This window comes from Eubalaena glacialis, chromosome 10, assembly GCF_028564815.1.
Source record: "Eubalaena glacialis isolate mEubGla1 chromosome 10, mEubGla1.1.hap2.+ XY, whole genome shotgun sequence".
Taxonomy (NCBI): Eukaryota; Metazoa; Chordata; class Mammalia; order Artiodactyla; family Balaenidae; genus Eubalaena; species Eubalaena glacialis.
Window position 1 is genome coordinate 82,814,481 of NC_083725.1, and position 14,191 is coordinate 82,828,671.

Consider the following 14,191-nt stretch of genomic DNA (forward strand, 5'->3'; position numbering starts at 1 on the left):
GGGCAGGGCTGCATCTCCCCAGTGAGCTGGGCTCTCAAAGGGAGGGCCAGGGCTCCAGACACTGCCCTGAGGACAGGGTGCCGTCTTCTCTTCATGCTCAGAGCTGCAGGGAAAGGCACTCCCTGTGGGGCAGCTCCCCTGGGTTAGCTGCCTTCCTCTGCCCCTCAGCCGAGTGTTCAGTGACTGGCGACATCCACTTCACGACCTTTGATGGCCGCCGCTACACGTTCCCTGCCACGTGTCAGTACATCCTCGCCAAGAGCCGCTCCTCGGGCACCTTCACAGTGACACTGCAGAATGCCCCATGTGGCCTGGTAAGGTCTGGGACCCCAGACCTGATCCAGCCAGCCACCCCTGGCTGCCGCCCCCTAGAGAGGCTGGGGATTTAGGGCAGGGCCTCAGGTCCTTCCACAGCCCACTCATCCTGCTGTCCATTCTTCCTGGGCAGAGCCAGGGGGCAGCAGACTGGGTTCTGGCTCCAGAACATCTGCTAGCTGAGAGTCACTTCCCTGTCCTGGGCCTCATTGTTTATTATTTTTTAAATTTTATTGGAATATAGTTGATTTACAATGTTGTGTCATTTTCAGGTGTACAGCATAGTGATTCAGGTATACATATACATATATTCATTCTTTTTCAGATTCTTTTCCCATATAGGTTATTACAGAATATTGAGTAGAGTTCCCTGTGTTGTACAGTAGGTACTTGTTGGTTATCTGTTTTATATATAATAGTGTGTGTATGTTAATCCCAAGCTCCTAATTTATCCCTTCCCGCCCCCCGCCACATTTCCCCTTTGGTAACCATAAGTTTTCAAAATCTGTGAGTCTGTTTCTGTTTTGTAAATAAGTTCATTTATATCACTTAAAAAAATTATATTCTACATATGAGTGATATCATATGATATTTATCTTTCTCTGTCTGACTTACTTCACTTAGTATGATAATCTCTAGGTCCATCCAATGTTGCTGCAAATGGCATTATTTCGTTCTTTTTTATGGCTGAGTAATATTCCTTTGTATATATGTACCACATCTTGTTTATCCATTCCTCTGTCGATGGACATTTAGGTTGCTTCCATGTCTTGGCTGTTGTGAATAGTGCTGCAATGAACATTGGGGTGCATGTATCTTTTCGAATTATGGTTTTCTCCAGGGATATGCCCAGGAGTAGGATTCCTGGATCATATGGTAGTTCTATTTTTAGTTTTTTTAATGAACCTCCATACTGTTCTCCATAGTGGTTGTACCAATTTACATTCCCACCAACAGTGTAGGAGGGTTCCCTTTTCACACCCACTCCAGCATTTACTGTTTGTGGACTTTTTGATGATGGCCATTTTGACTGGTGTGAGGTGATACCTCATTGTAGTTTTGATTTGCATTTGTCTGATAATTAGTGATATTGAGCACCTTTTCATGTGTTTTGTCGTCCATCTGTATGTCTTCTTTGGAGAAATGTCTATGTAGATCTTCTGCTCATCTTTTGATTGGGTTTTTTTTTTGACAGAGAGCTGCATGAGCTATTTATATATTTTGGAGATTAATCCCTTGTCAGTTGCTTCATTTGCAAATATTTTCTCCCATTCTGTGGGTTGTCTTTTCATTTTGTTTATGGTTTCCTTTGCTGTGCAAAAACTTTTAAGTTTAATTAGGTCCCATTTGTTTATTGTTGTTTTTATTTTCATTAGAAGGTGGATCAAAAAATATATTGCTGCAATTTATGTCAAAGAGTGTTCTGCCTATGTTTTCCTCTAAGAGTTTTATAGTGTCCAGCCTTACATTTAGGTCTTTGATCCATTTTGAGTTTATTTTTGTATACGGTATTAGAGAATGTTCTAACTTCATTCTTTTACATGTAGCTATCCAGTTTTCCCAGCACCACTTATTGAAAAGACTGTCTTTTCTCCATTGTATATTCTTGCTTCCTTTGTCATAGATTAATTGACCATAGGTGCATAGGTTTATTTCTGGGCTTTCTATCCTGTTCCGTTGATCTATATTTCTGTTTTTGCACCAGTACCATACCGTTTTGATTACTGGAGCTTTGTAGTATAGTCTGAAGGCAGAGATCCTGATTCCTCCAGTTCTGTTTTTCTTTTTTTTAATTAATTAATTAATTAATTTTTGGCTGTATTGGGTCTTCATTGCTGCACATGGGCTTTCTCTAGTTGTGGCAAGCGGGGGCTACTCTTTGTTGCGGTGCGTGGGCTTCTCATTGCGGTGGCTTCTCTTGTTGTGAAGCATGGGCTCTGGGCACACGGGCTTCAGTAGTTGTGGCACACAGGCTCAGTAGTTGTGGCGCATGGGCTTAGTTGCTCCGCGGCATGTGGGACCTTCCTGGAGCAGGGCTCGAAACCGTGTCCCCTGCATTGGCAGGAGGATTCTTAACCACTGCGCCACCAGGGAAATCCCTAGCTCCGTTTTTCTTTCTCAGGATTGCTTTGGCTATTTGGGTTCTTTTGCATTTCCATACAAATTTAAAATTTTTTGTTCTAGCTCTGTGAAAAATGCCATTGGTAATTTGATAGGGATTGCATTGAATCTGTAGATTGCCTTGGGTAGTATAGTCATTTTGACAGTATTGATTCTTCCAATCCAAGAACATGGTATATCTTTCCATCTGTTTGCGTCATCTTTGATTTCTTTCATCAGCATCTTATAGCTTTTAGAATACAGGTATTTTGCCTCCTTAGGTCGGTTTATTCCTAGGTATTTTATTCTTTTTGATGTGATGGTAAAAAAAAAATCTCTAAAATTGGTCTAATTCAACTTAATCTCTGCTTCCTTGGATTGTACCTTCAACATCTCTGTATTCGTTTATTCATTCGTTCATTCAGCATATACTGAACATCTGTTTCTTCCAGAAGCTGTATTGAGTCTTTGGGACTGGGATGAATTAGACCTGGCTCTGCCCTCCTGGACCTTATAGTTTGGTGGGTGAGGCAGACAAGTGACCCCCATAACCTACTATGTTACAGGAGCTGTGACAACATGGACAGTACAGAGTAGATCTCCATGGAGGAACTTTTCCCTGTTATTGTTTCACCCAGATGTCGGGTGGGAGGAGGAGGTGGATCAGGAAAGGCTTCCTAGAGGAGGTGAGCCCTGAGCTGTGTCAACCACTTGTGAACATAACTGAGAAAAAGGCCCAACTTGCAGGTCTGGGGTAGATGTGAGCTTGTTTGTCTCTCAGTAGTGACTGCACTGTCCCTGAGCTGACCGTGCTAGCCAACCTCACCAGTCCTGGTCTGGGTGGCACTCAAGCTCCTCCTGGCATAGAGGAGCAGGGGCTCACACCCATAGCCAGGGGAGCCACCCCCAGTCCCTCCTCCCTGCTGGCTCTGCAGCCCCAGCACTGAGGGCCCTGAGTGTGAGCAGACATCAGCTGGACATGCCCCTCACTGGCCCTGGGGACCCATGCTGGGCTGTGGACTAGGTGGAGGGCTGGGCTTTCTCCCTCTTTAGGCCTCAGTGACCCCCACCCCTTTCTCTGCCAGAGGATGGCCTGGCCCTGACCTTGGCTGCTATCTGAGTCAAGAGAATACTTGTCCTCAAAAGTTGGGTCACTCTCATCACATCCTGAGGGTGGCAAAAGGCAAGGCAGACAGACACAGCCCAGCTGGGCTCCTTCCCACTTATGGAGGTCTGGCGTCTTAGAATACCTGAGGGCTGTGGGACCTCGGGGGGTCCCTTACTCAGCCCTCTCTCTAACGTGTCCCTGACTGGCTGGCCAGCCTCAGCCTGAGGTAACCTGCTTCAGTGCTGGATGGTGCCTCTTGATAGCACGTTCTTTTTACCATGAGCCGGGTCTCCTCCTTGTGACTTCATCCATGCTGATGAACTGATGGAGGGTCAGCTTTGGGCCAGTCCTGTGCTGGGCACGGTGAGGGTTACACAGATGAATCTGACCTGGTCTTACCCGCCAGGAGCTCACAGCCTGATGTGGGAGGTCAGTCACGTCCTCAGGTCGGTTGCTTCAGTATGAGATACAACACGATCAGTGCTGTAAGAGGGGAGTTCTGTGAAGGAAGAAATACCCCTATGGGGTAGAAGAAAGGAGGAGGGAAAGCCTCATGGCAGAGGTGGCGTTTGAGCTGAGTGACCTAAAAAGTGGGCCTGGAAAGAGAAACAGAAATAAAATATGTATATTTGAGGATGGGGAGGAAGGGGGGCAATCCAGGAGGATTACAGCACATGAGAAAGGCAGTGAGGTTGGAATGTTCTAGAATGCATTAACACAGAAGCAGAAGGACTTGGCAACTGGCTGACTGTGGCTGGTAAAGTCAGGGGGGATGTGGGAGAGAAGCAGGAAAAGTCAAAGAGGAAGCTGTGACTTCAGTCTGGGTGAACAGAATGGGGTGGGGTGAGGACAGTAACAGAGAGGATGATGAAAAATACTTGCACAGTGCTAGGAACTTCAATCACTTTTGCATACAGCATCTAGTTTAAGGCTCAAAATACCCCCACGTGGTAGTTATTATTATTCTCCCTATTTTAAATATGATGAGACAAGCTTACAGAGGCTTGGGGCATTTCTGACAACCCACAGCCAGCAGGAGGAAGAGCTGAGCCCGATCCAAGGTTGGATGTTGTCCAGAAAGCCTGTCACAACCTATTATTAACATCTTATGTTAATTACAAATAATGAGCCAGTATGGATACATCAGTAACTAAAGCCATACCTTATTCAGATTTCCTTAGTTTTTTACCTAATGTCATTTTTCTGTTCTAGAATACTACATTACATTTAGTCATCACATCTCCTTAGGCTCTTCTTGGCTGTTATAGTTTCTCAGACTTCATTTTTGATGACCTTGAAAGTTTTGAGGAATACTGGGCACTTACTTTGTAGAATGCCCCTCTTTTGGAATTTGTATGATGTTTTTCTCATGGTTAGAGTGGGGTTGTGGGTTTTGGGGAGGAAGATCGGAGGTAAGGTGTCATTTTCATCACATCTTACCAAGGGTACACACTATCAACATGGTTCATTATTGTTGATATTGACCTTGATCATCTAGCTGAGGTAGTGTTTGCCACCGAGAAGTTATTCTTTTTTCCCCCTTTCCATACTGTTCTTCTCTTTGGAAGAAAAGTCATTATGTTCAGCCCACACTTGAAGAATGGGGAGTTATGCTCCCCTCCTTGAAGGCACAGAATTTACACAAGTTTTTCTGCAGATTCGTTTTTTTCTCCCTGATATATTTATTCAGTCATTTATATCAGCATGCACTCATGGATATTTATTTTATAATTTGGTTTATAATCCAATACTTTTTTATTTTGTTACTCAGATTGTTCAGCTTTGGCCATTGGGCAGTCTTTCATGTGGCTCCTGTGTCCCTTTGACACACCTCCATCACTCTGTGTGTGTGTACGTACTTCCTTAACCTTTCGGCCCTACAACATGTACCAGGCTCATCTCGTATATTTCCTGTCCCAGTCCTAGAATCAGCCATTTCTGCAAAAATATTACCAGGCTTTCTTGGTTCCTTTTATTAGAGAATGGTGTCAGAAACCAAGACCTGGGCACTAGGTATGCTCATTGCTACTGGGGTATCATTTCTTTTAGGCCATTTCAGCTGACAGAGAAAGGAAATATATGAATAACCCATGCATATCCTTGTCTAATCAACATATATACACATATCGATAAATATTTCTATAAATAACCAGTTGTTATGTGCTAATCAGGAGTTCATACTCATGTTCCAACTCTAAGGTACTACCATATGGATCATTCTAGCCTCCTCCCCTTGCTTATCTCTAAACACCCACTCTAACAGTAAGAAACCTGGCTTCCATTATTCACCTATTCATTTACCAAACTGTTCAATTCCAGTATACATGTAGAAGAGTATCAGAATTATTATCCTGTATCTCCATGGGAAATAACTTTATCAAGTAGAGTGCAGTGCTTAGGCACAATTCCTTTTGCTCTTAGTCTTACAAACTCCATTTATTTCCAAAGTAACTTAGGTCAACAGCTTTCCCCAAAACCCCTTTAGTGAGGTTGTCTCATGTATTTGTAATATATTAGATTCTTTTGTCACAGTCTGCATTCCATTCTGGGATCCCCTGACCTCCTACATGATTTTTTTAAATTGCACACGTTAGCATTCACTCTTTATGCTGTAAAGTTCTGTGGCTTTGACAAATGCAACCCCAAAGTATTTCATGCACTATTTTCTTATATGTATCAAATAGGGAGGACCAACCACATGTTGTATCTCTATTTTGCAGAGGAGAGAACAGAGGTTTGTAGAAGTTAAGTGCGTTCTTTAGGGTCTTATGGCTTTCAGTGACATCAGGATTTGAACCTAAGACTGACTAAAGGTGCAGGCTTTCTTCCTGCACCAGTGACATGTCCAGGGGGAACCAGAGGATAAGTGGGTTTGACAAAGAAGGTGATATTTTAGGCACGATGATTTTGAGCTGTTTCAGGGATTGTCCCCTTGGGCAGAAACTTAAAAGAAAGGTCATAACTGGTTGCACAATGTCTTGAAAAGTTTCAAGCTCTGATCAATTCATTTCAGTGCTCGATTGTATTACTTTCCTGTTACACTTTCTCTGGCTGTCTTTGAACTTAGGATAAAGTCCAAAAATATTACAAAGCTCTGCCTAAGCTGGCCCCTGCCTACCTCTTGAAACTTAAACCACTTTGCACAGTGGGCTCTGACCCTTCTGGTCTTCTTTTACATCCTTGAATACAGTAAAAGCCTTCCTGTCAGGGATTTTGTACAGGTTGTTCCTTCTGCCTAGATGTCTTCCCCATCGCCTTCTTCCGTTGCCCAGCCAGCTTCTATGCATCTTTCTGATCTCAGCTCAAATGGCTCTTGAGCTTTTTTCCCATGCCTCAGTTTTCTGATCTGCAAAATGGAGTTGTTAGTAGTACTTACTGAATAGGATTGCTGTGATGATTAGGTGGGTAAATATGTTAAAAAATATCAGAATGGTACCTGAACATAGCTCTAAAGTTAGCTGTTATTATTATGTCATAATAATATTGTAGTATAACTGTTATATTATTGCTATGATTATTTTTACATTACTATTATCATTCCCTAGGGTGACCTTTCCTATCTCTGCAGGCTAAGTCTCGTTCCCTCACTATATGCTTTCCTAGCACCCTACACCTGTTTTCAGCACTGATCACAATAATAATTAACCAACTTTGTAATTACTTATTTAATGTCTGTATCCCACACGAATATCTATTCTTCTTGAGGGCAGGGACTATATCATTTTCATCATGTATGACTGTGTGACCATCTTCTGTGGAAGGGAGGTATGAATGGGCCCAATGTGTACTACCCATTTCAGAGATGAGAACCTGAGGCCTAGAGAATATTAGCTCATTTCCTGCCTGCTTATGAGTGGAGCTTGATACTCTGCAGGATGTAACACGTAGAAAGAGCTACATAAACACCCATAAAAGGATGAAATTAAAATCCTGGATTGCAGTCAAGTGGGGAGGCCAGTGTTTCTGGGGCTGGACTCTGGGTCATCTGGGGTCCATCTCTGCTCTGTGTCATAGCCTGAGGGTTGACTATCATTTTTATTTGTATTATCCCAGTTCTGCCACTAACCTTCTCCAGTCTGTGCCTCTGCCTTCCCATTCCCCATATGAAAGCATTTGGTTAGAGGACCCCTAATGTCCTTTGGGCCTCTGTCACTGTGAAGAGGCTGCCCCTAGCCTCAGACTGTGCTGAAATCCCTGCCTTTGGAGGGCTCTGTTGGGACCAGCAGGCAAGACAGACTAACTCTGCCCCTTTGGCCTTCCTTTCTCTCTAGAACCAGGATGGAGTCTGTGTCCAGTCAGTGTCAGTGATTCTGCATCAGGACCCTCGGAGGCAGGTGACCCTGACCCAAGCAGGGGATGTCCTTCTGTTTGACCAGTACAAGGTCACCCCACCCTACACAGACGGTACGGCCCTGGTGGATGAGAGCTAGCTGAAAGGTGGCGGCCCAGGCTCTTCTGGCCAAAGGCACTGCCACATGGGCAACCGCTCACATTCTAGTACTGGGTGAATCAGGCCAGGGGGACACCTTGGTCCCAGGAACATGGAGTCTGGACTTATAAAATTGTCTTTGTCCCCATCCCAACATGACAATGGGCTTCATGGCAGTATGATGGCTTCTCCTAATATTAGGATATTAATGGAGCTGTCTTCCATCCCTACTTTCACTATCTATTAATTAATTATTATCCTTTCTGATTTCACAAGGGATTTGTGATAGCTCGTAGGAAGCACATCTAACAAAAATGGCAAAACTATTAAGAAATAAAATGGCACCAGAAAAAAATTAAAAAAGAAAAAAGGATAAGGGCTCAAGATTGAGAAGAGGGGAGATGCAACAGTGTAAAGAGCCCTGCCCCCCCCAAAAAAGGCAAAAGCCACAAAATGTGTAAAATTCACTACAACTGAATCTAAAACTTAAAATTGCTACAATTGAATCTGAAATCATATTGTGAGCTTCCTGGTAGTCACTGTGGAAAAAAAAAAATAGGTAGTTAAGAATTCTCCTTTGCTAGAGAAGGAAACATACCACTTATTTAGGGAGGCAAAGCTTTAATTGGCACTCAATGCTAGAAGAAATTTCTCAGCGGGAGCTGCTACGGTAGGTTATCCCTGGGTCCTGACTTCATCATTGAATAGGATTTTCTCAAGGCTCCCCAAACCAACCCCCAGGCAGAGCCTCACTGTGTGTGAAGACTGGGCTGGGTATGGGGGTCAGCATGGGCCATGCAGGTGGTGGCGGTGGATGGGGTGATACTGTCCGAACCTCCTACATCCTCGCTCCGGTTCTGTGCCCAGACGCCTTTGAAATCCGGAGGCTCTCGTCCGTGTTCCTGCGCGTGAGGACCAACGTGGGTGTACGGGTGCTCTACGACCGCGAAGGACCGCGGCTGTACCTACAGGTGGACCAGCGATGGGTAGAGGACACTGTGGGCCTCTGCGGCACCTTCAACGGCAACACGCAGGACGACTTCCTGTACGTGCCCTGACCCGGAACTGGAAGGAGAGGGGGAGGCAGGCCCCTTAAGAGTGTGTGCGGGCTGGCGCTGCATAGGAACGTTTCTCCCGGGCTGCCGTGGGCTCTCACTGTTCCCAACGTGCACCATTGATTATTTAGTCCTCTACATTTAAATTTAAGTATGTTTCTTTAAGGCAGTGGTTCACAGTCTTTCTAGCGCCAAAGAATCATCCCGGGAGCTTATTAAAATGCTGATTCCTGGGCCCCACTCCTCAAGAATCTGATTTAGGGTACTGCCCGGGAATCTAATTTTTAATAAGCACCTCTGTGATTCTAGTCTGTGAGGTCTAGAGAGATACCTTGAGAAATACTGTTTTACAGTGAGGTCTTAAAATGGGTGGACCTCAGGCTGAGTTTGATTTGGCTCACGGTTTTGTCTGTTTTAACTGGTTGTGAACACTTTTAGATGAGTGTGAGCCCCCAGTAAACCAGTGATGCCAAAACCCTTGCTTTCTATCCCACCAGGCCATTTTAACTCACGTACCTTTCCTGCCTGGTGCTTGTGGTTTGCATCCTGTGAGCCTCCCAGTATTCTGCGGAGGGCTATTTCCCATGGACTGACAGAGAGTTGAGAGAAAGTCTTTCTAGGCATGGACACAGTTTAGGAATTTGAGAGAGGACGAGAGTCAGACCTTCCAGAAGGGAGAACAAAGGGTTGATCTTGACGGCTGAAGGTTCTGGCCAGTCCTTCAAGTTACATGCGTTGGGTGATGCAGAAGGAAACGTGAGAGGCTTTCTTCAGACAGAAATGAGAACTTGTTTGGAAAAGCAAGAACAGGAAAAACCTGAGAGCTTTTCTATGCATGTACATTTTAAAATGTAGCATCCTACTCTGCCTTGCCTGGTGGAGCTGATGTTAGGGCAGCTGGTTAGAATGGTGGGGGCAGACCTTGTTTAGTGTGTGGGCTGCTTGCCATGCTGCTAACTGTGAACTCTGGGTGGCAATACTGCTCTGTGTAACTTGAGTGTTCTCACTGCTCTGGAGCAATAACGTGCCTGTGGTGGGCGCCAGGCAGAACCTGCCCCTCATGGACACTATGATCTCTCTCCATTCTACCATCTACACCCAGTTCGGTGACCTTTGGAGACTGGTGTTGTCTAGGAAACATGCCTTTCCCCTTCCCCCCTTTATTGCCCCTCATGTGACTATTTCCCACCTGGAGAGAGAGGGAGGGCAAAGGAGTTTGGGGGAACTGCTCTTGGGGAAGGGAAGAGGAAGTCTTAATGTGGTGAAGTTTGGTTGATGGTGTCCCTGTCTCTTTCTGACCTGAAGAACTGGGGTGGGTGGTGAGGGTGGGACAGTGTGTGGCCCCAAGCCCATTTGGAGCCTGTTGAATGTGATGTGTGTGTGTATGCACGCACATTTGTAACTGTATGTGTTTGAATGTGTCTGTGTAGATTCCCTTGGCTGTTTGCGTGTCTGGCATATATTTGTGTTCTGTGTGTGTGTGTGTGCGCGTGTGTACATGAGCAGGTGGATGCTTACCTGGGTGTATGCTGTACGTTCACTTGGGTGCACGTGGGCCAGTGTGTGAATGTGGCTCTGCCATGGCTGCAGGTCCCCAGTGGGTGTGCCTGAGAGCACCCCACAACTCTTTGGCAATTCTTGGAAAACACTGTCCGCCTGCTTCCCGCTGGTCTCTGGCTCCCCGCTGGACCCCTGTGATGTGCACCTGCAAGCCGGTGAGGTGATCGGGGAGGGGAAGGGAGGATGGGTGTGACTGGTTTGAGAGAGATGAGATGGGAACCTGGGCATGAGGATGTTGACCACGTTGGGTAGGAGTGGTCAGAAAGGAGAAGGTGCGGGGAGGGGACTGGGCTTCACTTCTGGTGAGGGTCGGGCAGAAAGGAACCTCACGTCCTATCCCTGTCACCTACACACACATTTGTACCAGCTCCCCCATCCCAGGGCAAAAGTCCGAGGCCTCACAGTGGCCCCACCAGGCCCTACGCTCTCCTCCCATCCCCCTTATCTCACCTCCTCCTCCCCCCACCTCCCACCCTCCCCCTTCCTCCAGCTGCACTGGCGTCCTTGCTCTCTTCCTACACAGCCTGGTCCTTCTCCTCTCCAGGTCTTTGCACTTGCTGTTCCCTTCACCTGGAATGTTTTTCCCTCATAGACACATGCCTCACTCTCTCACCTCTTTCGAGTTTTTGGTCAAACATCTTTCCACTGAGGGCTTCGGACCACTGGGTTTAAAATCACAATTCCCAAAAAAAAAAAAAAAAAAAAAAATCACAATTCCCCTCCCGCCCCAACTTGCAATCCCCATTCTCCTTCCTAGCTTTCTGTCTCTCCTTAGATTCTTTCCCTTTAATTTACTAGGTAAGTCGTCTAGTGATGGTCTCCTCCAACCAGAATGTCTGCTGTATGAGGGCAGGGACTTTTGTCTGTTTCATTCACTCCCTTGACTCCTTCTGGCATATGGATTCATGCCTGGCATGAGGAATGCATTGCACGAGTGCCTGCGCACGCGCACACTCATACACACTCCCGTGTACAGAGTCCCCTGAGCTGTGGGGAGGGAGGGAGGGAGAGACTGGGGCCTGGGGCACCAGGCAAACCAGACCTCTGACCCTCGGCCCGTTTGTCTGTCTCCAGCCTCCTATGCCCTGCAGTCCTGCAGCGTGCTCACTGGGGAGCTGTTTGCACCCTGCTCCGCGTACCTGAGCCCCGTGCCCTACTTTGAGCAGTGCCGCCGGGACGCCTGCCGCTGTGGGCAGCCCTGCCTGTGTGCCACGCTGGCCCACTATGCCCGCCTGTGCCAGCGCCATGGGCTCCCCGTCGACTTCCGCGCCCACCTGCCAGCCTGTGGTGAGTGCCCCACGCTTGTGTGCCCATGTGAGGACGGCTGGAGGAGCCGGAGCTCCAGATCTGAGTGTCCACCTGCCCCCCTGAACTCTCCCCTGGGACATCCTACAGTCTCCTCCAACCTAACACCCCTTCCTCCCAAACTGCTTCTCCTCCTGTGCTCTCCATCTCTGCCGAGGGCCCCCATCCATGGATTACCCAGGCCTGACACCTGGGGCACGTGTCACCTCCGGTCCACCCCCAAGTCCTGTAAGTCTGGTCAACTGCAAATTCAGCCAGTTCTCACGACCTCCATTGCCACTGCCTTAGTCACAGCTACCTAACAGGTGTCCCTGTAGCCTCTTCTCACTGCAGCCAGAGTGAACTTTCTAAAGATCACTGGCTGAGTGGCCCTCAGGTTTGAGTGCACACGTGGCTCAATGGGCCTGGGCTGGCCGGTACCCACCCCAACTCCCACCCCAGGCCACACACCTCTCCATGTCTTAGTCATCTCTGTGCCCCCAGCCCCAGCACAGGGCCCCACTCTCAGTAAGCTTTAGCAAATGTTTGTTGAATAAATGGAAAAGGCACAGTACAGTAAGTCCCCTACTTATGAATGAGTTCCGTTCCTAGAGCATGTTCGTAAGTTCAATTTGTTCGTAAGTCAAACAAAGTTAGTCTAGGTACCCAACTAACACAATCAGCTGTATAATACTGTACTATAATAGGTTTATAGTACGTTCACATCTTTGAAAGTTCATAACGCGAAGGTTCGTATGTAAGGTGCTTACTGTACTGGGAGTCAGGAGGCCTGAGTTTTATTCCAACCCTGCAGGTAACTTTCTGTGTGTCTGTGACAAGGCCCTGCCCGTCTCTGAGTCAAAATTTCTCCAGAGCTGGTTGGACAGGACCACGTTAGAATCATCATGGGAACTTTTAAAAAATGCACCTATCTGAGCCACATCCAGTATCAATTAAAACAATGTATCTGGCAGTGAGGGGCAGGGGTCAGCATTTTTAAAAGCTCCCAGGTGGCTTGGATGTGCAGCCGGGGTGAGAGCAACTGGGCTTGGCAGTCTAGGTGGCTCTACTGGCCCTGACAGGCTGTGGGAGACCCCAGGGGAGTGGGATGGTGTCCAGATGAGGAGAGGGCAACCCTGAGTCTTGGACAAAGGGCCCCGAGAGGCTGCTGGAGGGAGCACAATTGATCTTCATAACCCATGGAAGCGAGAGAGGCAGAAGTGTGTGTGTATTTACACACCTGTGCATGTGTGTCTGTGGGTGAGTGCAGGGCTGTCAGGGGGCAGTGACTTCCACTCCTTCCCCAGTATCACTACCTAATAGGAACGCCCTGCAGAGAAAAGGAAATACCAATGGCAGGGTCCAGGCTGAACCTGGGAGGTGGGACCCACCTCTATGGCTCTGCCATTCTGGTGTAGTGGGAGGCAGACTGGGTTCAAATCTCAGCTGTGACCTTGACCTGCTGTGTGACCTTGGGCAAATGTCTTAACTTCTCTGGTTCTCAGTTCTCCTCTTTATGATGATGACTCCACCCCACACAGTTGTGAGTAAGAGAGAAACAAAGCACAGTTACATTCCTCACTACAGCACTGTCCTGTGAGGCTACCAAGGAGTACAGCCCCTGTGTGGCTCCGTGTGGACAAACCTGCCAGGACCTAGCCGGCCCTGAGGCCTGTGGAGTTGATGGTGGCGGCGACCTCAGCGGGGACGAGTGTGTGGAGGGCTGTGCCTGCCCACCAGACACCTATCTGGACACCCAGGCTGACCTCTGTGTTCCCAGGTGAGCAGGCTGGCTTGAGCTCTGTGTCAGGTGGTGATGAGGCTGGGGGTCTCCAGAGCATACGAAACTGGGGTGCCTGACTGGGCCTCTCACGTCCCTACTTCATCTCACAATCTCAGGGCAGAGCTTGGAGGGTAAGCTGGGTCAGTGGTCTGGTGGGCCTCCTCCTCTAGACACCTCTCCCCCCTCCCTGGCCTCTCTTCTCAGCTCTGGCTCTTTGCTCCAGCCCAGCTTCCCCACAAGACAGAACAACCCCGCAGAGCCAACAGGGTCTCTGCCCTCATCTCCCCTCTCCTTCCACAAATCTTTACTGACCTAGTGTGTTCCAGACACTTCTAGGCCCTGGGAATTCAGCAACGAACAAAACAGAGTCCTGCCCTCACAGAGCTCACATTCTGGGTGGTGAGACAGATAATAAGCAAATAAACAGATCCTTAATGGGTCTGGTGGTAACCAGAGCTATAAAGCCAAATACAGCAGAGTGAGAACAGAGGGTCCTGGGGCAGGGAGGGGTTACTGTTATGTCATATGAAGTGAGCATGGGAGGAAGGCCTTTCTGA

The 14,191-nt window shown here is 47.5% G+C and overlaps 1 protein-coding gene across 1 annotated transcript in view; it reads left to right on the forward strand.

Annotated features, from left to right (window-relative positions):
• Positions 1–14,191, forward strand: part of OTOG (otogelin) — an 85,132-nt gene that overhangs the window by 14,747 nt on the left and 56,194 nt on the right. The window contains exons 15-20 of the mRNA XM_061203095.1: positions 169–314; positions 7,795–7,927; positions 8,820–8,997; positions 10,598–10,722; positions 11,642–11,854; positions 13,439–13,631. Coding sequence (XP_061059078.1) covers positions 169–314; positions 7,795–7,927; positions 8,820–8,997; positions 10,598–10,722; positions 11,642–11,854; positions 13,439–13,631 — 988 coding nt within the window. The remainder of the gene's footprint in view (positions 1–168; positions 315–7,794; positions 7,928–8,819; positions 8,998–10,597; positions 10,723–11,641; positions 11,855–13,438; positions 13,632–14,191) is intronic.